Source organism: Diachasma alloeum, unplaced genomic scaffold, assembly GCF_001412515.2.
Source record: "Diachasma alloeum isolate Michigan unplaced genomic scaffold, Dall2.0 Dall_scaffold_00371, whole genome shotgun sequence".
NCBI classification, from domain to species: Eukaryota; Metazoa; Arthropoda; class Insecta; order Hymenoptera; family Braconidae; genus Diachasma; species Diachasma alloeum.
Genome location: NW_021680510.1, coordinates 1,451,241 through 1,476,098, shown reverse-complemented (window position 1 = coordinate 1,476,098; position 24,858 = coordinate 1,451,241). Strand labels below are relative to the sequence as shown.

The window sequence follows — 24,858 nt, the reverse complement described above, 5'->3', positions numbered from 1 at the left end:
TAAATATTTTGATTACGTTAACAGAACATTAGGGGAGGTTGGGGTAAAATGGCGACTTGACTTTTTTTTAAATGTTAATGACTGGGTTGAAATGTTGATAAAATTGAATAATTCTTTGTTTATTGCAAAGAACAATTCTTTCCCTTTGTGATGAGCTTACACTGAGCTCAATTGATAAATTTGTTTCTGAGTTATGAGTAATTAAAACAAACGTCTAAAGTGTCCATTTTACCCCACTCTCCCCTACTGATTGTGTAAATAAAACTTGTTGATGTGCACACTCTAAACAATAAAAAAAGACCGTTGAAACTTTACTATAAGATATTATTTTTTAGCTGCCAATTTCGATTTAGTTTGTTTTTTATTTGTTTCTAGCCACTCATGAATTTTCAATGAGAATTAATCGCTCCGAGAAAAAACAATAACAAAAAATTTTAGGTTTTAAATGAACGGAATTCCAAAAAAAAACTAGCTACACTCGTAGTTTTTGGTTTCATATCAGAATCAACGTAGAAATCCTCATTTTTTCAAGTTCATTCCCTCAAATTTCATGAATGAACCGCTAGATGTCCGCAATCTACAACCCCACCAAACAGGTGAGCGTGATTGCACGATTTCTCGTCACTCTGTAAGCTCCCCAGCCATTGGTCGATCCACCTCCGGATATAACGTGCACACTCGGCAGGCGACCAATAACAAGTCGCGTACCATTCACACGCATTTTGCTTCACAACCCCAGCCCGAGTAGAATTGTCGCCATTTTCCCGTGGTAATATCGTTCGCGTAAGCAGTAGTGCGTGTGTTAATATTGCGAAAAGGTGCAGCAGTTTATCCTCATTCCTCTATTTATCGCAGTATAACAAAAAATAATCACAATGCCTGGATAAGGTAAATAAATAAACACTAATATTTTCCTATTTTACTGGTAATCAGTGAGTGATATTTATTTGGTCAGTGAAACGTTTACTATTTTTTTCTCGTGTAAAAGTGGAATGAATGTGCTCTCGGGCGTTGGATAAAATACCAGCTGCGTGAATGAAATCCATTCGTTATCGTGCGAGTGTGTGCATCATCCACTCGAAATTAATAAACAACGTCGAAAATTTGTAACTAATGGCGTGATAATTAAACAAAAAAATATTCGCCCTGAATTTTTCTGTTTACTTTGTTTTATTAATATGGCATCTGCGGGACATCTACAAAAGGCCGTTCTGATTTTCACCAACGGGCCACGATTACATAAATACCGCGTTGTATTTTCATCCTCACGTAGTTTTCACCCAATTTCTCCTAGATTTCATGCGTAGAATATTTTTTTCTCGTCGTTGGATTTTCTGGATTTTTTTTTGTCGCACTGTGGACTGAGGTGATAAGGCTGGTTACTATATATGTGTGTATGTTGAGGAAAGTCGGACGAATGCGTCATTGAAAATTTCAGCTGTGTCGAGCAGTTTTTCTTATCGAAACAACCGTTTACTAGAGAAAACAATAATGCATATTAATTTTTAGTGGGAAGGTAGAGGGTGAGCAAATGTTTAACGATTGTGAACAATTTAGTAGCAAAGAAATGAAACGGCCCAAGTCTTTTTCGGCATCCCATACGGTTTTTCGAGATATCTCGGAAATTGAGACGGATATCGAAATTATTGTTGAAACATTCTGTAATTTTGTAATTTCCCTCAGATTCGAGAAACTCCTGCGAAAGATGTTAACTTGTTGCAATCAAATAAAGAGAGAGAGTTTATCCGTTTGGAATAATTGCCTAGAGATTAACAGCTCTATTCGATACTCAGGGGTCAATGCATTTCTGTGTAAACGTGCTCTGCGCCTCCCCCAGGCGCCAGGTATTTTCACTCATAGGTTTGACCTTCTGAGAATTCTGTCCGCAGCCCTTAGCCTTATGAAAAGGCGGATTAGGTCAAATACTTACAGTGAATGTAATGAATAGGTAATAAATGAAAAAGGTGGACTTGTGGAGGCAAATACTGGAGACCATTCTGTAAGGAATTTTATGGGCTACAGACAAGGTCTGCTCCGATTTTTCTCGCAATTCAGTAATTTTAAAGATGTTTGCACGATTAAGTGGTGACAATGACAGGACAGTAATAACAAATTATTCAGGTCATGTAAATGCAGTCTTTTCATGGATTCAAAAGATTATGTTGAAAGGTTTTTTTGTGTAGGATATTTCATAGGCTACAAAAATGCGCTGTTCACATTTTTCTCTTGACCCAGTAGTTTCAAAGATATTTGAAATATAATGAGTTTACGATTTTAAGACCTGTTCCCTGTTCTTTACTACATTTGTATTCCAGTTATTCTGGTTTATGAATATACGCCTTGTGATACATTATCAGTTGTAATAGTTCAGTTAAGTCTTCGACTGGCTCATCTCATAATTCATAATTCCGTGGAATACGCGTGAATAAATGTAGAAATCTTGTTAAATAATTCACGCGATGTTGAGGTACTTGAAAGCCTTCGTGCTGTCGGTAATTGTCGAGTTGATGATGTGATGCAACTGAAATTGCAGTGATGTTAATGCAACAATCCCATTCCGTACAACACACGGATCTTCATCATTCAACATCAATAATTGACTGAAAATGAATTCAATTGTGAAGTAGTTGGAAGGAATGAACTACGGCTCTTAACGAAAGAGTTTAGAGAATTTCATCAGATTTTTTTGCAGAGAGTTCAATGGACCGCAAAACACGTCTTCTGACATTTTGTGCTAAAATCACAATTCTGTGATAATTGCGTAATAACGAAGTTTTCCCATCTGTGAAGTAATACAATTGTTTGATAATAACCGATTATTGTCGAAATAATCTGCATGAGAAATATATTTGTGCCGCTTTTGCCTCCAACCCTTTCGCCGCATAATTCATCTCCATCAATCATCAATCATTTTTTTCCAACAACCGGAAATCGTGTTCGTTTTTCTTGAGTCGAAGCAGAAAAAATATTGCGCATTTGCCTTTTCAATTTCAGAATCACGTAGATTATCAATTCAATCAATTTGAGTTATCTAGCTAATTCAATACGAAGGAAAAAATAAAGTTGATGTATTTCTGTTTCCATGTGTGTAACAGAGAAGAAACCACATAAAAATCGGAACCAGCGGAACTCTAGCTGTCTCGGATAGATAATATAGAGAAAAATATCGGAGAAGAAAATAAATTGACTAAACTCAGGATGACGTCGACAAAGGCAAAGGAAATAGCGGATGACTACTTTTCATCCCTGAAGGACCTCACCATCAATTCAAAGCCCCTCATAAATATGCTCACAATGCTTGCTGAGGACAACGTTGAACACGCCGAGGCAATCGTCGAAGCTGTTGAGAATCACTTACAAAAGGTTACTTATCCTCCGTAGTTTTAAACATAGAGTTAATTTAACAAATTGTTAAGAAATGATTGACGAAAATGTTAAATTGAACATGGGCCCTATCAATTTCACGCCAGTTTGTTAAAAATTTACAGTCTCGAAGGAGTGAGAGTCATAAATATTTTCTTATTTGCTAGCTTTTTTTCAATGAGGGTGAGGGAGAATGTTTTTAACTCTAGTCACAACGTATCCAGACTCTAGATAGGGAACTGATAAGATTTTTCAAAGGATTTCAAGCTCAGATCTCTTGGTCGAAAATTTATCAACTATTTTTCAGATCATCTCTGTAATTTTTTTTACAGGAAAATAAAGATAATTTTTGTTCAGTGTTCTCGGATTTTGTTAGTGGATACGTTTTGATCCAATGCACGTTGTATAGTTTTTGAAAATTGGAGATGTAAAGAGATCCAAGGATTTGAAAAAATTTAACAGGAATTTTCCAAGTTCTTTTTGACGTAGACAAGTTGTTCAGATTTCACTTTCACAGCCACAAAACTCATGTTTCTTTCATGTTATTGGTTGAATTCTACATTTGGGAGAGGGCCTATAATTATAATTATCAGTGGAACGTATCTTACCATTATTTACAATGCAATTGACGAAGGTGAAAATAGTCATTTAAATTACTCCTAAAGCGATATTCTTGGCGATGTTCGGCTATATTCTTGGATCTTTTTATCACTTCAAGACACAAAAAATATTTAAAACGAATGAATATTAATCTTCATACTGTCATATAAAATCTAAAAAGCTATGAGCATTAATTTCTACACGATGAATGAGAAAATATTAATCAGTGTCAGCACATTAAATTCTCTTCACCTGTAAATTAAACATGGGGCCTTAAAACAATGACAACGTGAAAATATTTTGAAATACTTTCGCATGTAAAAGTGATACATTGGAATAGAATTAATGAGTACACAAATTGGCACAGAATTGACAAAGAAAACCTACTGTGTGCACCTGAGTGAAGGTACGAAAATAGTTAGAATTCTCTTCCAGGTTCTTCATGTTCTACGGTACAAAAAAAAGATAAAAGACGTAAAACTTCTGTCTGTGATAATATTCAGTATTATGAATAACCATGATAATGTGGAAAAAAAATAAAGTACCGTTTTTTACAAACTACCGACATTTCACCGCAGCCATCGTTTGTTTTTGAATTACTTTTTTTCTCTATCTCACTTTCTCTTCTGTAATATTTCGTCTCTGCTTCGCCTATGAATTGTTTGTCGAATTGAATTAAGGTTAATTAAAGGGAAAAAACACATTTTTTCTCAAGGAAAAGCGATTTTTTCCAATAAAATAAATTCCTAAACGACGAACTAAATTGAAAGAGTGCAAATTATAATTCAGCAATCTTAAAAAAACTTAAAATATCGGGCTTTTTTTCACTTTTTTTTTCACCTCTTCGGAGAATTATGTTGGCACTTGTGTCTACAATCCAGTGGATGTTTACATATGTAAATTTCACATCGAAGTGTCTGATTTTATAAATAAAAAATAAGTTGACAATTCACGAATGAAAGAGAAGTTTATCAACTCTTCTTCCATCATTTGAAAATGAGTGTAGATATAAATATTATTTATAATTAAGAAATAATGATAATGATGAAAATTTCTGCAAAGAAATTCAACCTAAAAGTCACGACACATCAAGGAGAATATGAAAGGTTGTCTAGTTGACCTTGTGAATTTATCGGTGATGAAAAATTTCACATTGCAAAATAATTATTGAAGAAATGGGCAGTTTTGGATGGAACAGTGGGATAGTGTTGTTGTTGTTTTATTCAGGTGGAAAGCAAGTACAAGCTACCGGTCCTTTATCTCATCGACTCAATCGTCAAGAACGTTAATGGAGCATATTTAAACCTCTTCACACAAAACATTGTCAATACATTTTGTGGTGTCTTCGAGAAGGTAATTAAATCATTGATTACATTTTAGTTGTCATCGGATGTGGTGAAACTTTATTCATTATGTTTTCTTGAATTATCTAGGGAAAGAGTAATTTTACAAAAAAAATGTCGAGAGAGAGAGAGAGAGAGAGAGAGAGAGAGAGAGAGAGAGAGAGAGAGTCTGTTGAGGTTATTTCTTAACTTTACTCAGTTTTATGATACGTAGAAATGATTATTTTGTTGGGAAAATATTGAGGATGTTTAGTTAAAAAAGTTTTCTCGACATTTTTCCTTGCAAGTACTCAGTCCCTAGATACTGGCCTAATTCATGATCATACTCTATTCGATATGAATCGTTCCACTACTAATTAATTGTTGCTTTTACGTGAGACCGGATCGTTCTAGGGAGAAATCCCAAGAGATTTTTCATTTTAATGGGAATTATATTTTCCCCTGCAAGAGGACGCATAGCATTTCTTCGAACTCTTCAATTATCAGATACTCTCTTAGTAACAAATTATATTTAATTCAACATGAAGCATTTCACTACTAATCATTTGGTAATTTTACGTGGAAATAATTGTTTCTGGGAGAAAATGTATGATTAAAATTCTCTCCAATAAATGTCTTTCAATGAGTTCCAAGATAATTCAAAAGCTAGCAGTTTAACAATTTTTTCCAAACCAAAAACTCAACTTCTACTCTTCAGTAGTAGGAAGATTTGGTCTTGAGTAACAGATGAATCATAAGATAATAGTTTTGCCAATACGCGAGTATCAACCCCAGTTATAATAAAAGATGATCAATAACTACGACTGTAGGGTGAAAAGGCATGCACTTCTGTTGTTGCAAAATCGCTGATTTTCTTTCTTCCAACTTGAAATATTCCTCTGAAATTGAATTGAATGAGACTATCCAAGGGCAGTTTTGAAGTGGGCTTGACACGATGTTTCATCACTAAACAGGTTGATGAAGCTACCAGGGCGAGTATGTGGAAGCTGAGACAAACGTGGAATGGTGTTTTTCCAGCTACTAAATTGTATTCCCTTGATGTACGAGTACAGAGTATCGATCCAGCCTGGCCCATCACTGCATCACCACCAACGATATCTTCGGGTTCTATACATCTGAATCCAAGATTTCTATCCATGGTAATTGCTCCCTTCATTTTATTCCACTCCTCTCACTACTTTTTAACAGCAAAGAGTAATAAGTCGAATAAGCTCCTAGCTGAATTTTCGAGGAACATCTCCGAATCTATGAGAAATCGCAGTGGCTGTGTGGAGACCTTTTTGTAATTTTCATTTTTCACTACAAAAAATTTGTGGAAAATTTTGCAATCTCTTCGATTCCAAGATATTTCTCAAAAATTTCAATTGGGAGTTGAGCCTTCGATGACTAATTTACTAAGAGGTGACAATTTTGCCTCACTATCAATTCAGTAGCAAAGTGGTGAAACTGTCTAACTCGATTTAGGCGTTAGCTGATTTTTCGAGGGATATCTCCGAATCTAAGAGAGATAACGATATGTTCGTAATGACCTTTTCAGTAGAGCGAATTGAGTGCTACAACAAAGGTCATGGCAAAAATTGCGCTATCTGCCTTAGATTTCGAGATATTCATTGAAAACTGGACAACACTCAAAATTTGCTTAAACCGTTTTACCGCTTCGCTACTAAATTTTTGGAAGATATTTTTAGAATATAAGAGAGACAACAAAATTTTGCTGACAATCTTTATTGTAGGTCTGATTTTTCTCTCGAAAACGTTCGTTACTTATTTTATGTTCTTAGATATTTTGCAAAAAATTATGAGCTGAAATTTCATTTATCCGATTCTAAATTTATTCTTAAAATCGGTCGATTTCACTTCAAAAACAGTTTTTCCAAAATACCTTGGGATTGAAAGGAATTACCCAAAAAATAATACCTTATTTTACGATTTCAAAGGTCTTAAAATGAGATCGTCATAAATCTTGGCTTGACGCCTGAAATTCTCAAGTTGCGTTTTAAAAGTCGCAATTTGAGACTTTGAGATTTTAATTTAAACCTCCTGAAAGTCTTACTTTGAGACTTTCATAGACTCAAGTTGATACTTTTGATATCAGATATGATATAGACCACACTATAGATTCAACCATTTTCAATCGTCAAATTTGTCAATTAAATTGTGTGAGAAAAATTTGAAAAAAATTATGAATATTCAGCGTCATTAAAATTACATTTTGCACAGAATTATTTTTTTTAACATTCGTTGTTTATTCATAAATAATTGAAATTGTGTACACTTTCGGAAAACTTATTTTTTTAGGTATGAAATCGATTTCCGATAAAATTCTGAATATGAATAAATTTGTTACGATTGACTTTCAAAACTCTCCGTTTGAGATCATAAATCTTAAAATAAAGCTTGTTCTTTTTTGTATGTGTAATTGGAATTTACATAAACACCTTTTTTGTACAGCAAGAAAGAACATTTTGCGCCAGACAAATTTGATTAAAACCAGAAGTTGCGAGCAGATTTAATATTAAAATTTCGGGCACTTGGCTGTCTAAAGTATATTCATTTGGCATAAATCATCTTTTCTCTCATTGTGGTTCTCACTTTTTTCTCCAAAAAATCCTCATAGAAATCCACTCATTAGATTTTTAAAATTTCAAGCCAAATTCTCATTTTTTATTCCATCCAGTCACAGGTATCATCAACCCAAGCCCCATCAGTAACAGTGCCACTGTCAGTTCCCTCCCCCGATCTAACACCTATAAAACTAAACTCAAAACGTGAAGAACTGATAAATCAGCAGAAAAAACTACTGGAACTGCAAAAGCAAAAAGTTGAACTGGAGTTACTACAAGCAAAATTGAATTTCGAGGAGCAACAGAAGGAACTGGATGAGCAGGATGCTGTTGTCAAGTCTGGAATGGTAACTATCCTAAATTCACCTGATCAATTCACGAAAAAAATCAACTACTTTGAATGAAACTAAATGAATTTGTCTTGATCAACAGATATTACCAACGGCCATGGTCGTTCCAACGACTGAGGCGATCCAGGGAAAGCCAGTGGCTCCAGTTATGCCTAGTCAAGTGGTGAAACAAGTGTCTAAGCAGGTCAGCAGAGATAAAAAACTAAAGAACGAAGTAAACACCATGGAACAAACAGAAAAAAACAAACTGAAAAATCAAAATGACTAATTTTTCCTTTGAATTTCTAGTTCCCAGCAGCAACTGCGTCTCTCCTGAAAAATGCCGGCACAACGAATGGCCCTCGAATAGCTCCAGCAAGCAGTCTGATGGTAGCCTCAGCCCGCCAGACATCCCGTGATCCCCGCCTGAAATCCACCACTCAACAGCCCCCAATGGAAATCACCCAAGTCACCTCAACATCGTCAATAACTACTGTACTTTCTGATCAATTAAAGCAGCAGTTGACAATGAAAAAGGCTAGCAATATCAAGCCAACAATGAATAATCCACCGATCGGCGAAGGATCGTTGAAACCTAGTATTAACGATAATCCAATCAACAATAATAAACCATTAAATTCGTGTAAAGATAGTGTATCAAATCGTTCAAATCAAAAGAAAGAACGAACCTCTAGCAATAGTAACAATAGTTTATCCATAAATAATGCAAAATTAATGAATCAAGTTGGTATATCGACAAATTCATCATTATCAGCAAATTTATTATCATCCGTATCGTCAAATACGAGTGTTAATCGGTCACATAGTGATAATAGAGTTAAAGACAGTAAGCGTGATACATCATCATCTAGATGTGATAAAACAACAGTATCCTCAAAATCATCACATAGAAAGTTAGGTAATAAAACGCGTTTAAAACAGTCATCAACTTCACCAACGAAATTAATTAAATTAGATCGTGAAGCGAGTCCAGTTAGATCAAAATCACGTGATAAGGAGAGCTCAGACAGTTCACCAACGTCTTTACGTACCTCACCACAGTCCTCGTCCCCATTATCAAAAAATCGTAAGAAATTAAGCGGTAAAGGGAGAAAACGTAGTCCAAGTCCGTATCGTATTCCAAGGCGTAATTTAAATGCTAAGGAGGTTTCAACGTCAATCGTTAGTACAGGTGGTCTTACTGAGGAGGAACAGTCTGGTTCACTCATTGTATCACCTCCTCATCCACCAGCTTTCAAAGATATCAGGCAGAATACAAGACAGAGAAATTATATTAGGAGGAATAAGGAGGGTCCGGGCTCCAGTCCTGAGCAATCTGGGCTTGCTGATGATAGTGAGAGTCTCATTGAGTCGGCTAGTAAGGATGAAGATCTTAGGGCTGCTCTACCACCAACCAGTGTTGCTGTTGTCATTAATGAAAAGAGTGAGTCTTGATGATTTTATTTATTCAATGGTGAAGTGGGGAATTGGGAGGATTGTCTTGGTAGCGAGTTGTTTCAGACGATGATGTAGAGGGATCTTTTTTGTTAGAGAGAAAATTCTTCCCAAAAGATCTCTCGATGATACACCCTGTTCATTTGTAAGATAATTGAACCATTGAGATTGTATTTCAGGTTGATTCAAATAGTTTTATATTTTTTGTCTCTCTTGCCGGTATAGAACAGTCATGCGTTGCAATTACGATCCATCGTGAAATGATTATGTTCCATATGACATCGAATGAACTCCCTCAATTATTAATTATTCTATGATGGATAATAGTTGTAATGCCTGGAATCTAATTTAGGACATTTTGAAATTACTGTTGAAATATTCATCTGGCGGAAATAATCTTTGTTCTCGGTGATGTAGAAATGTCAAAAGACTTTTTCGATAAGCAAGAGAGTTTTCTATGAAAAATAATTCAATGATTTTCGTCATAATATCATCCATCCCCGAGATCATTCAACAATATACAAAATGGATGATGCCGAGTTGAATCATTTTTACGCTTCACTACTAAATTTTTCATTACAGATTTTAATGATGTTTTTTTTTATTGTATAACTTTAATTTTTTTGTTTCTGGAGTTTTGTGAATCTGTTTTATGTACGTGTCGTTGATTTCTAGAAGAGGACTTAGATCTGCGAGTTCTACCGCCAGTGAATAAGAGACAAAGTGCTGAACATATCGATGGGGGAGCATCAAAGAGGACGAAAACGGAGAAGTTTGATGCGTACGTATCTTTCTACAATATCCATACTATTCATTTTTCTTGAGAATTCAAATATGAATCCTTAAATCGAGGCTTCGCATTAAATTCAAATTGAATTAGTGAAAAAGCATGGTCGAGAATCGATATTCATGAAAAAATGAATCTAGATAAATTACTCGAGATTACTTGAGAAGATGATTCAAGAAAGTCTATCTCGGAATTCCAAATTAAATAGATAGAATAACTCAATTCCTTCCACAAGAAAGCACCATCCCAGCTGAAATTGAAAAAAGACAACTCAAATAAATTTACTGTATACAGTTCAAGGAATGATGCTTTGTAATGTATTGCAAAAATTCTTACAGTTCCAAAGAATTTACGCAGGGTCACAAAGGTCCCCTCTTGTAACATCAAATGGACTTGTAATGAAATAAGGGATTTTCCATCAATTTGTGGAAGCGATTTAGTGAAAACATTTTTTTTTGAAAAAAATGCACTTACTCTAATTTACCGATTCACGACAGAATTGATCAGAAGACTTGTCTGCCGACAATTCTCTTGTTTACAAATATCTCTCGATAATTTCTTCTAAACTCACCTTTTCTTGATCTAAGGACAAAATGAAACGGCATTTGAATTGCATTTTCCAGCCTCTGCCTCCCAAACTCTCCCCTATTTCCCATAAAAATATTCATGTCATCCCATGGTTTATTTCATTTCCCCACTTTCCACCGATTTTCCTCCTAATAATATCTCTTCCTCACTTCACTTCTCCAGATTATTCGGCCACGAAGACGTTGACCTACGTACCCTGACGAATCCAAAAGCAGGTCGACCGCCAACCCCACCCCCACCCGTAATCTCCGGTGATGACAATAAAGCAAGCTGGGCAAAACTGAAAACCCCCTCCAAAAACGATCGCGAGAAGCAAACAAGCTTCGATGAAAAGCGTGACCGAGACCGTAACAAAGACCGCCTAGGTCGTCCCCGACTGTACAAGCTCTCAGACGACCCCAAAGACCGTCGTCGAGGTTTCTCCAGTGACGAGGACTCCCGTCCAAACCGCAGAAACAAAGACACTGACAAATCAGATCTCTCCCGTGGCGGTAGAAATATTGAAATAATAATGAAACAAGCAGAGGAACAGTGGCGAGACGGATCAATAAGCAAAACCGAATACCACAAATTGATTCAAGAGATTTGGCAGATGAATGAGGACCAGAAGCTTCGAGCTGCCCAGAGAAAAGAAAAGGAAATAGGTTCTCTTGTCTGGGAGAAGGGTATCGATATCGGTGGCTACAGTCCGAATGACGGGGACATGGGTCACAGGAAGGACCACCACAACCGAAACGGACCCCGTTGGAATCAGCCCTGGCAGCCAGGCCCCTGGGCCCACCCTCCCTTCGGCCCAGGGACTCACTTTAACCCTGAATTTAGGCCAGTTGGCCCCTGGCAGAACCCCAGATTTCCCCCAATGCGTCCAGACTTCAATCAGTTCCACGGTGGCTTTAACTCGAACATTGGCCCCCGAATGGGTGGAATGATGGGTCCGATGGGCCCCAATGGTCCCATGATGCCTGGTATCATGCCGAACGGTCCCATGGGTCCTCTGGGCATCAACCCCCTCAACATCAACGGCCCCGCTGGCCTCCTCATGAATGGACCACCTCGAGGAAACCTCCTGGGTCATCTCCCCAATCCTGTCACCCCTGTGAACACCTCAGTACCACCGTCATCACCTCCACAATTGGAAGATAAGTACACGCCTGAGGAGAACGGCAGACCCAACAGGGAACTCCCCTGCCCAGACCCACAACTCCTGGAGGAGATTGCCAGTGACACCATGAAGTCCATCAATATCGACAACATGCCCAGGGAGATCAGATACTACGGCTCAGTCGGCGTTGTCTTCATGTCCTGGGACGATCCGAGAGAAATTGGCTTTCAGGATGGCGCTCGTAGAATTCTCATCGATGATAAAGACACGATAATGTGTGCTTTCAACGAGCCATACAAAGAGTTTCTCTATGAAAATGAAGTTCATAAAATAAAACTAGGGGCACCAACTCGTGAATTGTACATCGATGACAGGTGGTACGAGTGCTATTTCGGTGGTCCACCAATTACAGTGGACTTGGGATCCAAAAAGGTCGGCATAAAGTTGGAGGGACCTCCGCCCCAGGTGAAGATTGGCTCGGTCAAGAGGACTGATCTTGTAATAGCGAAGATCAATCTTATCATCAATGCTAGGACTATGGTGCCAGTTTTTCTGGATGCTAAACCCCAGATATTCGAGCTCGATGGTCAAAATCACACGTTGGAGTTCACTGACTCATTGAAAACGGTTATGCTGAATGGAAGACCGTTTGCTGTTGAGTTTGGAGGGCTACCCAAGCCTATTATGATCGGAGATAAGAAACATTTCATCAGGTTTTCGGTATTGCCTAGAGGTGTTCGTGCAGGTGCTGTTAAGATCGCCGGGATGAAGGGGGAGAGTCCTGATGAGGGGAGCAATGATGTTCCTGTTGTTCCAGAGAAATCTGAGACTTCTGGCGGGAGTGTTAGCACCTCGTTGTCTGGACTTGAGCAGGATTCAGTGTCTCAGGACGCTAGTGATCTTCAGTCTGGATCTAAATCTGATTTACAGCTGGATATGTTATCCTCTGCACTGTCTACTGCGATGGCACCAGCCTCTGGAATGTCATACGAGGCTGAGCCAACAGACAAACCCATTCCTGCTGCCCCAGTACTACCGTTGAACTTGAATCTCAATGAGTTGTTCCAAAGGCTCGTGGATACCGGAATTGTTCCCAAGATCACTGGGGCTGCTGCTGATGTGAAGAAGGAGACGGAGGTGAAGAAGGAGCCTGAGGCGCCACCCATCTTGTTTGATAAACCAGAAACGCTCAAGATGTCTGCTAATCCAGTACCGTTGTACAGTGGAATGCAGTGTGGCTCTTGCAGTCTCAGGTTTGGGCCTGATAGACCCATGAAGTACAGTGCTCATTTGGATTGGCACTTTAGGCAGAACCGAAGGGAAAGGGATTCAGCTAGAAAAGCGCATTCTAGAGCGTGGTACTATGATACTAGTGACTGGACCCAGTTCGAGACTTGTGAAGAATCTGATGATAGGGGTGAGTATTTTTTTTATGGGATTATATTTGTTGATTCGAGTAGTAAAATGACATGAGATAAACCAATGGTTGAAAAAAAAAACAGGTGTTTTCGTAGAGCAAAATCAGAGCTGGGGAAGAGTATAGATGAAGAGTTGTTAATCTATATTTAGTTTCTAGACATTGGGAAAAAGCTAAAGTCTGAGGAAAACTGATTTTTTTTGCTTTTCTTGACTATTCTATTTGAGGATATCTAAGTACTTTGATTATTTTTTCTCCAGTGAAATGCTTTTCTACTTTTGTAATCGAACATCAGAACTTTTATTTGAGCCCCATTTGACCCTAAGTTTCCGGACATTTTACAATGATTTTATTATTCAAACTTTGCAGAATTTGAATCTCGATATTGAACCATTAGAAAACATTTAAAAATCTGGAAAAAAATTGGAAAGTTTACTTTTTGAGAGAGATTGATGAAATAATTAACAAATTGCAATTTTTGAACATCACGAACCTTTTTTACAAATAATTATTAAACAATCAGTTTTCCACCATAAAAATGATTTGTTCGGAATCGTAACAAATTTATTCATATTCAAAATTTTACCAAAAATCGATTTCATGCTTAAAAAAAAGAATTCCGAAAGTTTAAACCATTTAAACTATTTATTTATAAACAACGAATATTTTAAAAAATGACAATTCTGTGCGAAATGTAATTTAAATGACGCTGAATGTTCACCATTTTTTGCCAATTTTTCTTACGCAGTTTAATTGACAAATTTGATAATTGAGAGTGGTTGAATCTATAGTGTGGTCTTGAGCAAACTATAAAAGATACTTGGATACCCGTAAATCTACATTTATCTTAGGAATGAGTGCCTGTGTGACAAAATTTGGAAAAATGTCTGAGCTTATGAAATTATCCATCGAAAAAAATTTGTGATATTTTCTCCTGGCGTCGCTCATTCATGAGATAATTCAATTGCATGAAGGTGATACATGTTGAAGTGTTGGAAAGCTCTGTAAAAAACAAACAAAATTTTCCATTGAAGAGGTTTCGTTATAATTCCTGTTGAAATCACTCATTGATATAGATATTTACATAATTGCACAGGAATAAAACGTTTTATCATTTTATGGAATAGATCTCTCAACAGATGTATTTAAAATAGAAAAATGGTAAATCATCTTGTTCAGAAAGCCTTCTTTCTAAAAAACGTTTCCTGTCTTCTACGAAGAAATAAGATGAGCGCGACATTGGAAAAAAATTTCCATTGGACTCAATCGTCTCATCATTCTAGAATTGAAATATTGTCCTACAGCTCACGTGACAGGAAACTTATTAATTTTCCTTCCATTATTTTTGTTCACAGCTCGAAGTTGGTTTGAAATGGAGAAGCAAAATGCTGAGACTGAGGGAGCAAACACCGAGGATACTCCTCAGGAAACAATTTTACCAAGTGTACCAACAGGAGGTGATGAGGATGCACAGTGTCAAGTATGCCACGATGCTTTCGAGCAGTTTTACAATGAAGAGAAGGAGGAGTGGCACTTGAGGCCAGCTGTAAGCTTTGAGGATAAAAACTACCACCCTCTTTGTCTGGAGGATCATAAGGTCAGTCTTCCTGAATTTTTTAATAAATCGTTAGTTATTCCTACATTGACGAAACTTTCGTGCATATTCTTTTGCCTCAATGTGATGAATTCCACGTCTTTAATGAACATTAATTTTTTTTACATTCTTGCAAATATGTAGGAAAAATGTATCGCGGTATGTTGCTTCTTAATTATCATTTAAGGATGATTTGTGCATTGTAGATTAATGTTTTCATTCTCATTTGCCATTATGTGGTTTAGTCTTTTTCATTTATAGTTAGAATAAGTTCAATAACTCTAAAAAAAGTTAGGGTGAGCAGCTCAATTATGGAATACTTAAACACCTTTTAAACTAGTATAAACACAACTTAAATTTTGAAGATAAAAATCTGAAATAAATTGTCAATAGAAATTTATATGAATAAAAACATTCTGGTTGAGTTCGTGCTCAATTGGCAGTAGTATTTTTGATAATAATTAATTTAGATGTGGCAAAATAATAGAGTCGTACGAGGAAATGAATTTTCCGGGATTAGGGAAAAGATTAAAATGGAGAAAAAATTCAAAAAATTAGAGGACAATAAATAAAAATTTCATGACTAATACGAAAATTATCGGCAGTGGCAAACATTTTTGGTAAAGAATTTATGGTTCTGGGTATCCTGAATGTACAGAATGCCCTAGTGGAGCGAGCAACTATTGTTTAAAAAATAATGGTAGGGAGAATTTGATGAATTAATTTCTTACTCTCGTTGAGGTTATAATTCATGTAAGGAATTATCGATGATAAATAATTTTTTTTTTCCCGTTTTAAATTTTCTTCGCCTGGCTACACTTAACGACTCACGTGGAGTTTCGATATACAACATTAACACGACACAACATGGTACGGTTCCTTTGACTTGTGAGGACGGGGGGGAGGGGTGTGTGTGAAATTGGACTGCTCATCCTACACTGAATCGACAACTACAGTTTGGATGATCTATCTTAAATCATATGCATCGAGTAGACACCTTTGTTAGTGGGATGACTATCTTGGAAAAGAGGGATTTTAAGGATGTTCTACACCCTTTCTGCCAAAATTCACGTTTTTTTAATTTTTCTGGCAAACTTATGATGGAATTGACGTGAAAAAATATAACGTTTTTGCGTTTTGTCATTATTTAATGACTGACGAAATTTTAAGGTGGTGCGAACATTTTCCTGCGTTTTCTCTAAACTTTTAAAAAGAATCACAAAACTGTAGAAAAAACGCATGAAAATTATCGCACCACTACGCAACTTCGTGAGCCATTAAAGAATGACAAACCACAAAATCGTTATATTTTTTCACGTCACTCCCATCGATAATTTGCCAGAAAAATGAAAACAACGTCAATTTTGGCTAAAAGGGTGTCGAACATCCTTAAGGGGAAAGAAATACAGACTTTGCAGATTATAAAATTTTCCATAGAAAATTCATTTCGCCATTTTCTTTTAGCATCACTGCACGTACGAGAAAATTTATCCATTAAAAAAATTCCGTTAGTTTTTCTTCGATTCTATCAATTTCATTTCCTTCTACAAAAAATTACCCGAACTACTTGTTATCCTTAACATATTTTCTACGGAAATTTTTCGCCATGAACTTTTCAAGTTTTTTCACTGCACTTTATTTTTTTTGTAATTTAAGGAAAACAATTTGGAAACTTCAAATCTAGCAATTTCTATAGAAATTTTATCAATTTTTTGTACCCAATATTTTCCAGTAAACATTTCTATAAAAAAATTATGGAAAAGGAGCAGAATTTTTCAATAGAATTAGAAATAAACGTAATTTTCAAAGAAGTTGAATAAAAATTCAATCGAGTTAGACTCACATCAATTTAGATTTAGCTCATTATTCTGAAAATTCCTTGTGGAATGAACGATTAAAAAGGAAAGATTATAGAAGAGCTTGTTTTTACCTGTGTAATTTCCTGTTGAAATGGCTCTCGGTGATTTCTCCTAGCACCTCTCGTGACCAAGATAGTTTGATAACTAATGACATTAGATTTATAGACTTAGATGGCTTCAAATATCGACAGTTATTTCAGTGATTATTTACTTAATAAGTGATTTTGAGGGTAAATGTCGAAATATCTTTGTGGCTTGTAAAGTTTTCTGGAAAATATCTTTCAGTCGTTATTCCCAACAGCACTTATTATCGAGACAATGCAACAATTAATTAAATAAGTTGTAATGTTGAAAGGGCAAGACTCTCTATAATCCTAAAATTATCTTTTATCCATGATTGATAAACTTAAATTTGTAGCGTGCCTTGGAGAAGTCTGCAATGTCTGTCGACGAGTCAGCAACAGACGCAGAAGATGATAAAAAAGAAGATGTAAACGAAGCAATGGAAACATCCACTGACGACGTGAAAGACCCTGAGTTAGAACCAAAAGATGAATCTACCTTGGAAGAATCGACAGATGAGAACAAAATCCCTCTGGAGGAATCCACTGAACAAGCAGAAGAACAAAAGCCAGAGAATCAAGAAGAAGTACCTAAAAGCCCAGACGAAGAGATGAAGCCTGTGGATGAGGAAAATATTGAGAGCCTCGAACAACCGCTGGAGGGCGACAGTGAAGGGAAATGCGAAGAACTGGTGGATGAGAAAGTTGATGAGGAGAGTTTGGATGTTGTCAAGATCAAAGAGGAACCAATTGACAGTATGGAGACTGATGAACCGACGTTTGACTTCAGTAATGTTGAGGTGAAGGCTGAACCTCTTGAACCTGAACCTGGTAAGTTTCATTATAAAATTTTAAACGTGGTTCAATTCCGTCAAATTTAATCCAATTAACAGAATCACTTTATCCAATAGATTGAATGTTTTCATTTAATATATTTTCTTCTACTTTTCCATACAAAATTTGGAGAATTGGAACTTTTTCTCTCAGGGTATTGGTATTTTTTTACTATCCATATTTTACGCGTATTCATCTGTGAATTAGAAGTCAAAATAATGAATACCTAATTTTTTCGTGATTCCACTTTAATGAATAGTGTATTGGTATTTTATGAAAATCAGCGGTTAAATGTCGCTGGCTAATTTGACATCTTGAACATTAGATTATTTGAGTAATGAATCACTGTGACACAAGACACCTTTGTAGGGAATTTTTCCATCTGCGAAAAAAAATCTTTTTTGCATCCAAATGGAAGCATTGTAATCGTCTCATTTTCGCATTTTCCAATTTTTATTGAAAATGATTTAGAATGGTCTGAAACGTAAAGAAACGAAGTTTGGCGACCATGTATGTATGTGACCATGTCTACTGCCACCTTCCCGGAATCAATCAAATAGTACATTACATGCCCGAGCCTTGGAAAACAGATCACCGTCCCCCACGTGCAAGATTGTCTTCCGAGCCGAAGGCGACGATGGCAAGCACGTGGGGGAGCGTGGTATGTTTTCCATGGGGAGGTGAGTATATTAATTTTCTTGTTGAAAGATCTGAGAAACGCCAATTTCGGGACTTGAAAATAGGGTTTTTCAAGTCCCGTGACACGAAAACATATATACCTTCCCTTTAAAGTTCCTACCTACTTTTCGAGATATTCCCGTTTTTCTGTTTTTTCATTAAAGTCCTTGTACGTGAACAAAACCTTTCTCGTGTTTACGAAGATAATTATGCAGACGTACAAAATTCAAAGGACTAAAAAGCTTTATCCAGAATCGCAAACACTTGAAAAAATTTTAATTGATTTCTTTCAACTAAAACAAATAGAAATTGTATCTTCATGTTGGTAATATTTTTGATCCGTCAGCCCGAGTTGACTCTCCAGAAATAAAATAGACAATATGAATAAAATGTAGGCGTTTTCAAGTTTTGAATTTACCGAGTGAAGACAGAATTCTATGTTTATTTTTTGAATCTTCCAGCAAGTGGAATCAGTAATTTGAAAATTAATCCCGCGTAGCGGAAAGTTTTATCTAATTTAATTATCAATTACGAATTCAAGGAATTCGTCATTGAAAATTCAGAATTTCGGGGAAAAGTCAATGAGAATTGTCAATTTCAGTTACATTTTTCGTTGAAAATAAATAGAAAACCAGAAAATTCCGGTAAATATATTCCGGAATTTTCAGGACACTGCCACTGAATGCGATTTAGGGGGGAAAAATTTCACTGAAAATTCTATGTAATTTGGCACTGAGTATTCAAATTAGATTGGAAATTCAAATAAATTACCGAATTCTCGTCTTTATGCTGCTTAAAATTTTGGAATTTTACTAAATTTTCAGTGAAACCTGAAATTTGATGATTTTTTCCCCTTAAATCGCATTCAGTGTCACTGTCCTGAAAATTAGTAGTCAACTGTCCATGAAATTTCATTTTTTTCTAACAGTTCCTGCAACTAAATTTTTATAATTATCAAAAATTGCAGAATTTTCCTCGATGATGACTACATTAGATTTTTAGGAAATGGCTACACATCCTTAAAATTTTTTAATCCACTAATTCTAATTCATTTCCCATTTATAATTTTTTCTCTTCTAATACTAGAACCTATAGTACCTGAATCAGGAGCCCCAGTAGACACAACACTGGCAGCTATGACAAGTTCAATAGACGGTAATGTTGAGCTGGAATCGGCGGGTTCCACAATTCCAGCATCACAATCGAAGATCAAAATAAACATCACAAAGACCCTAGTAACAGCAAACAAAGAGCCTGAGGAGCCTAAAGAGAAACCCCAAGCGTCCGAAACACCCACTGAGGAGAATCCTCAGCTCCTTGTACCAGCTTCGATGAAACCATCACTACAAGGTAGGAAACTATCGGTTTTGCCACCAGTTCAGAAGGGCCACGAGTTGTCAGGACTCTGCTCCATTATGTGAATCATTAAACTGCCGAATTATCACGAGTTAATGTGCCAGAGATAATGGAACAAGGGATTCTGGCTCATTAATCAGTATAAATTAGAGAATACGACTTTGTAAAAACTAGTTTCGAACTTGAATTATTTAATAGTTAAGTTTCGAATCATCACAGTTTGTTAAACTAGTACGGCATGATTTTTCAGTGCCTTTTTTACATTTAGTCCACGCATTTATTTCCCTGTTTTTATTCCGAGGACTGAATCTTTATTTTTCTATTTTACTTCATTAAAAAATAGAAAATGAGAAAATTGGTTTCATCAAGTCGTACAAGTTTGCACCACGTTCTTTGTACTGATTCCACGATGCATGATTAAGGGATGAATTTTCATGAGAGTATGGACACGTGTGAATGATGTGGAATCATGAAGAACGTGGAAAAATTGATAGAAATGTACATAAGAATCAATAATGAGTATTTGTTAAATTGTAAGTAATTTCAAATGTAATGTTCAAGAGAAGAATGGATAATCATTCCTCAATAGCATTGTGTGCAATTGTGGGAGAGCAATGGCAATGCACAAGACTAAGAAATATTGATATTTCATACAGTTTATACTTTGTAATGTGGAATGAAGGATGATCGACACACACATGGTATTTTTGTTTAATGATGATGATTATGAAGCGATGGAATTATCCTCATTTGTTGAGGCGATGAAAAATGATTTGTGTGGGGAAACATAATTTTTATGATGAGTAAAATTGAGTGAATGAGAGAAAACTTGATAATATTTCCATTTTGATTCGTCGAGGATGTACAAAGCGTGTGATAAATGAATTATTTCTGTTGTGTATATATTTAACAAACTAAGTAGGGATGAAAACCATTACAGGAAAAAACAGAAATGATGAAAAAATTCACGAGAGTGACAATGTTCCTTTTTTAAATGAAAATTTTCATAATGAAAATTTAATGATAATAGAGACCATTATTTTGTTGTATAAAAAGAAGAAAAAAAACGAATTTTGTTGATCACCCGGGGGTGTGAGTCGATTTAATTATTTCAATCTACCTTGTATATTGATCCAACTATCCTTTGGCGAAATAACTGAAAAAAGGCGGAAAAAAAACAGTGAATGGAGGAATAATAAAGTTTTTGGAAAAAAATGATGATAATGGTGAAACTATGGAGTTATTATCCTTTCTAGGCTTATCGTATTGTTTAAGGGCTTAGGGTATAGATCTTCGTGTTGGTAATTAAGAACAAATGAGAAAGCAGAAAAAAATTGATGAAATGAAAATAAAAAAAATTACGAAAAATTAATATTAAACCTGTGTTAAATATCCCCTCTTATTATAAGATAAAGTTCATTATTATTAGTTTCTTGGTGTAATTATTGATTGCTCGAATAAATCATTAGTCGCAAAAATAAAAATGTTTTTTTGTTTATCAACCTTCTACACGGAAATCCTTCTCTTTTCCTTGAACTAATTTTGTTCAATTCAGAGACTAGATAGAAGACCTCAAAGGGGGAACAAAGAGAAAAAAAATTTAAGTTCTATCCTCCTGCGCAGAGAAACCAATTGAAAGAAAAAAAAATCGAAAATTATGAAACCAACGATGAGAAAAATTCCCTCTTCAATCTGCACCTGAAATTGTCATCTATTGTTTTTTCGTTCAACCGAACGACATAGTCTCTTCATCTCGTGAATGAGACATGGAGCATTTGGATGGGGGATAAATGATGTACACAACACCCTGAAATTATTTATTTCATAAAAAATGCAGGTGGATCTCATGGAGGATATAAGGTCTTTGATACTTTTAATGCCAAATGCTGTCTGTGAATATTCCTCAAAACCAATTCACCAGTTGGCACATTCACGTAATTATCAAGGTCGGGGCACCGAAAACTTGGTGGAATTTTCAAATTGAGTGATGATAACAATTTTCTTTTGACGTCGAAGAGTTCCACCAATGGGCTCACTTACTTGCCATGCTGAAAGATCCACGACTGCAGCCTTGAAAAGCAGAGTAATTCAAACATTTTTACTCCATATCTCATATAATTGATGAATAATTCTCACCTCAGGATGATCATTCTAATAGCTCTCCATACGAAACTTTTACGGTGGCATTATTGAGGATTGGAAGAGAATTTCTCCTTTGGGTTCATCCAGGAATATTCTCTGCTACTTGTACACGTACAACCAAATTTTAGAGAGACAGCTAGCACATTTGCTAGCAAATTTTATTGGATTTCTATTAAAAACTCTATTAGCTTTTCGCCTGTTTCGTTACAAAATTCCCCAGCTTTTCTGTGCGTTTTTTTCAATAGGAATTATTCTATAGAATGAATCGTCAAAATTTCGTCTTTCTACAGAACTTGTGCTATTAATATTGATATTATCTGTATCTCATTAAAAACAAGGAAAAAAATTATAAATTGAGAAAATTTTGAAGAATTTCTAGAGGAAATATCTCAATGGAATAAATTAATAATTAAACTTCATTGATTTTCTTCTAAAAAAAATTTTTCATTTAGTATTTATATTGAGAAAAACTTTTTCGTTTGTAATCAGAATTAGCGGCAAACTAATAGAGTTTTCAATAAAAGTCCAATAGAATTTTCTGGGGAATGCGCTAGTTTTTTCTATGAAGAGGATGAACTATTGCGGTTTAAAAGTTAAGACCTTTGTGAGGCTTTTCCGCATGTGTAGTCACTTGAAATAGTATATTAACTCATATAGAATCATCAAACATGGTGGAAATTCTCAACAATCTAAAAACCGATTTGTCAAAATGTAATTACGAATTGTCGGATCGACTTGAAATTTTTACACAATGGTCAGAATACTAGAATATACAAAGCTAATGGTGGAAATTTAGAACAGATGATTTTTAGATTATAATTCATCCGGAAATCGTAAATAACATAAAATACAAAAAAAATTGAATTAACGAATTTGTTTCTGGGAGCAGTTCTACCGTGTGATGAGCAATCTGAAAATCAATCGACGGAAAGTCCCATCCGTAGCTTTGTTTGTTCTAGTATTTTGAATATGACGTAAAAATTTCAAGTCGATCCAGTCAGTTTTCGTAATTTTTGCAAATTTCCGCGATATTTGATGGTCCTATATGGATTAATAATCTGTGAAGGGACTTCACATGTGAGAAATGCCTCACGAAGGCCACTTTTTCATTGTAGAACTTTTAAAACTCAGTAGGGTATTCCCTTAAGTGGATACGTCGGTGAAATTTAAGTCTTCACCGGGTATTGGGACCCATTGAACAGATTGTTATATATGCCGGAATATGAGAATAACTAGAAAATCGCGGAAAATCGCGAACTAGATGGATTTGGGTCCGTACAACCCCGAAAAACTTTTTTTTCCTATTTTTACCTTCAAAATTCTCCTTCGCCGTAGTTTTCATAAGATTTTAGCTTTTATCAATGTTCGTTGCACTCCAGACAATAAAGTTAATCATCCGTTTTACTTTATTCGCAATAGATCATGAATAAATGAATTTTGAATTCCATAAATTTTCTTTTGAACCGCCTTTTCGCTTCTACCTGCCACTTTTTTTTGTTCATAAAAATTAGATTACGCATGATTACAATGTTCAATTACTAAAAACAATGAATAAACAATGAATTTTTAGTCCTACTCTAAAGACGCGAAAAATTTATGAAATTCAAAATTCATTTATTCATGATCTATTGCGAATAAAGTAAGCGGATGCTTAATTTTATTCTTTGAGTGTAACGAATATTTAAAGAAAAAGTCAACACCGTATGAAAATTACGGTGAGAGTAGTATTTTGAAGGTAAAAACAGAAAAAAATGAAGTTTTTCGGGATGGTACGGAACAAAATCGATCGGGTCCGCGATTTTCCCTAGTTATTCCCACATTCCGTCATATATCACAAACTGATGAGATGAATGTTTGTGTGTGTTAACTGTTCAATGGGTCCCAAGGCTCAGTGAAGACTTAACTTTCACCGACGCATCCCTGAATTAAAATTTCATGAAGTATCCCTGATGTCCATGAAAACCTCATGACAGCAGAAACTTAATCAGTCTTCTTTACACCATCTAAAAATGTAATTCCATCTTTTATCTTCCAGTCTACAAAATTGGACGTGATATGGTATGGATTCGCTGCCCCAAAAATCATCTCAGCTATCTGTATAAACTTTCGATAAATTCCTGAAAGAATTAATATAAGTAATTAGAACCTAACGACAGCAACTGACCGAATTTTCTAAATTAACTCAACGAAATTGGAAAATTCCTCGAATTTTCGACTCCTCTTAGCAATCTCCTCAAATTACCTCGCAAGAATTTCCAACTGCATCGGCTTCCAAACACTACAGCATCGACGTACATCCCTCTTCTTCCATTATATTTTTAATCAACTGAACACTCCGCAACAATGTTACTCACTTTCGAACACCCCTTACAATGATTAGAAGTTAAAATGGACGTATTCGCATTGGACGTATTCCCTTTGACTGATCATGTGCTTACCTAGCTTGGACATGACCAAGCTCTTGATCCCCCAAAACACGAATTTTTCGAGCACTCCATCTTATATATGAAGTATTACTATGTAAATTTCACGTACTCGAGTATGAATTGTTTCCTCGGTGAAAATGGATGATCATTGGCTCACGGATGCCGCGGACTCCAACCTCAAGTAGTTGCCATTGTAGTTCTACAATTCAGTGCACTCTCCATTTCGATAATTTTTCATTTCACTCTTTCTTTTGTTAGATTTTCAACCGATTTGTTTATGATTCAACCGACAATGGAGTTGATAACGGGATGAATAATGAGTAATTCGTCGGATTTTTTCAGATCTATTGGTTTAGGTA

At 35.7% G+C, this 24,858-nt stretch overlaps 1 protein-coding gene across 3 annotated transcripts; it reads left to right on the top strand.

Moving 5' to 3' along the window:
* Window positions 1–765: 765 nt before the first annotated feature.
* Window positions 766–21,014, top strand: LOC107041696. 3 transcript variants are annotated; one of them, XM_015262363.1, is made up of 13 exons: window positions 766–888; window positions 3,096–3,363; window positions 5,191–5,316; window positions 6,260–6,445; window positions 7,984–8,217; window positions 8,303–8,404; window positions 8,509–9,643; window positions 10,330–10,435; window positions 11,192–13,548; window positions 14,904–15,145; window positions 15,287–15,301; window positions 17,420–17,894; window positions 19,662–21,014. In XM_015262363.1, exons 2-13 carry the CDS (start codon window positions 3,199–3,201, stop codon window positions 19,994–19,996), a joined length of 5,478 nt encoding a protein of 1,825 aa, XP_015117849.1. In that variant the 5' UTR covers window positions 766–888; window positions 3,096–3,198; the 3' UTR covers window positions 19,997–21,014. The 3 variants fall into 3 exon arrangements, with proteins under 3 accessions (XP_015117849.1, XP_015117848.1, XP_015117847.1); XM_015262362.1 differs by having other exon boundaries at window positions 8,303–8,434; window positions 10,333–10,435; XM_015262361.1 differs by having other exon boundaries at window positions 8,303–8,434.
* The last annotated feature ends 3,844 nt before the right edge of the window (window positions 21,015–24,858 follow it).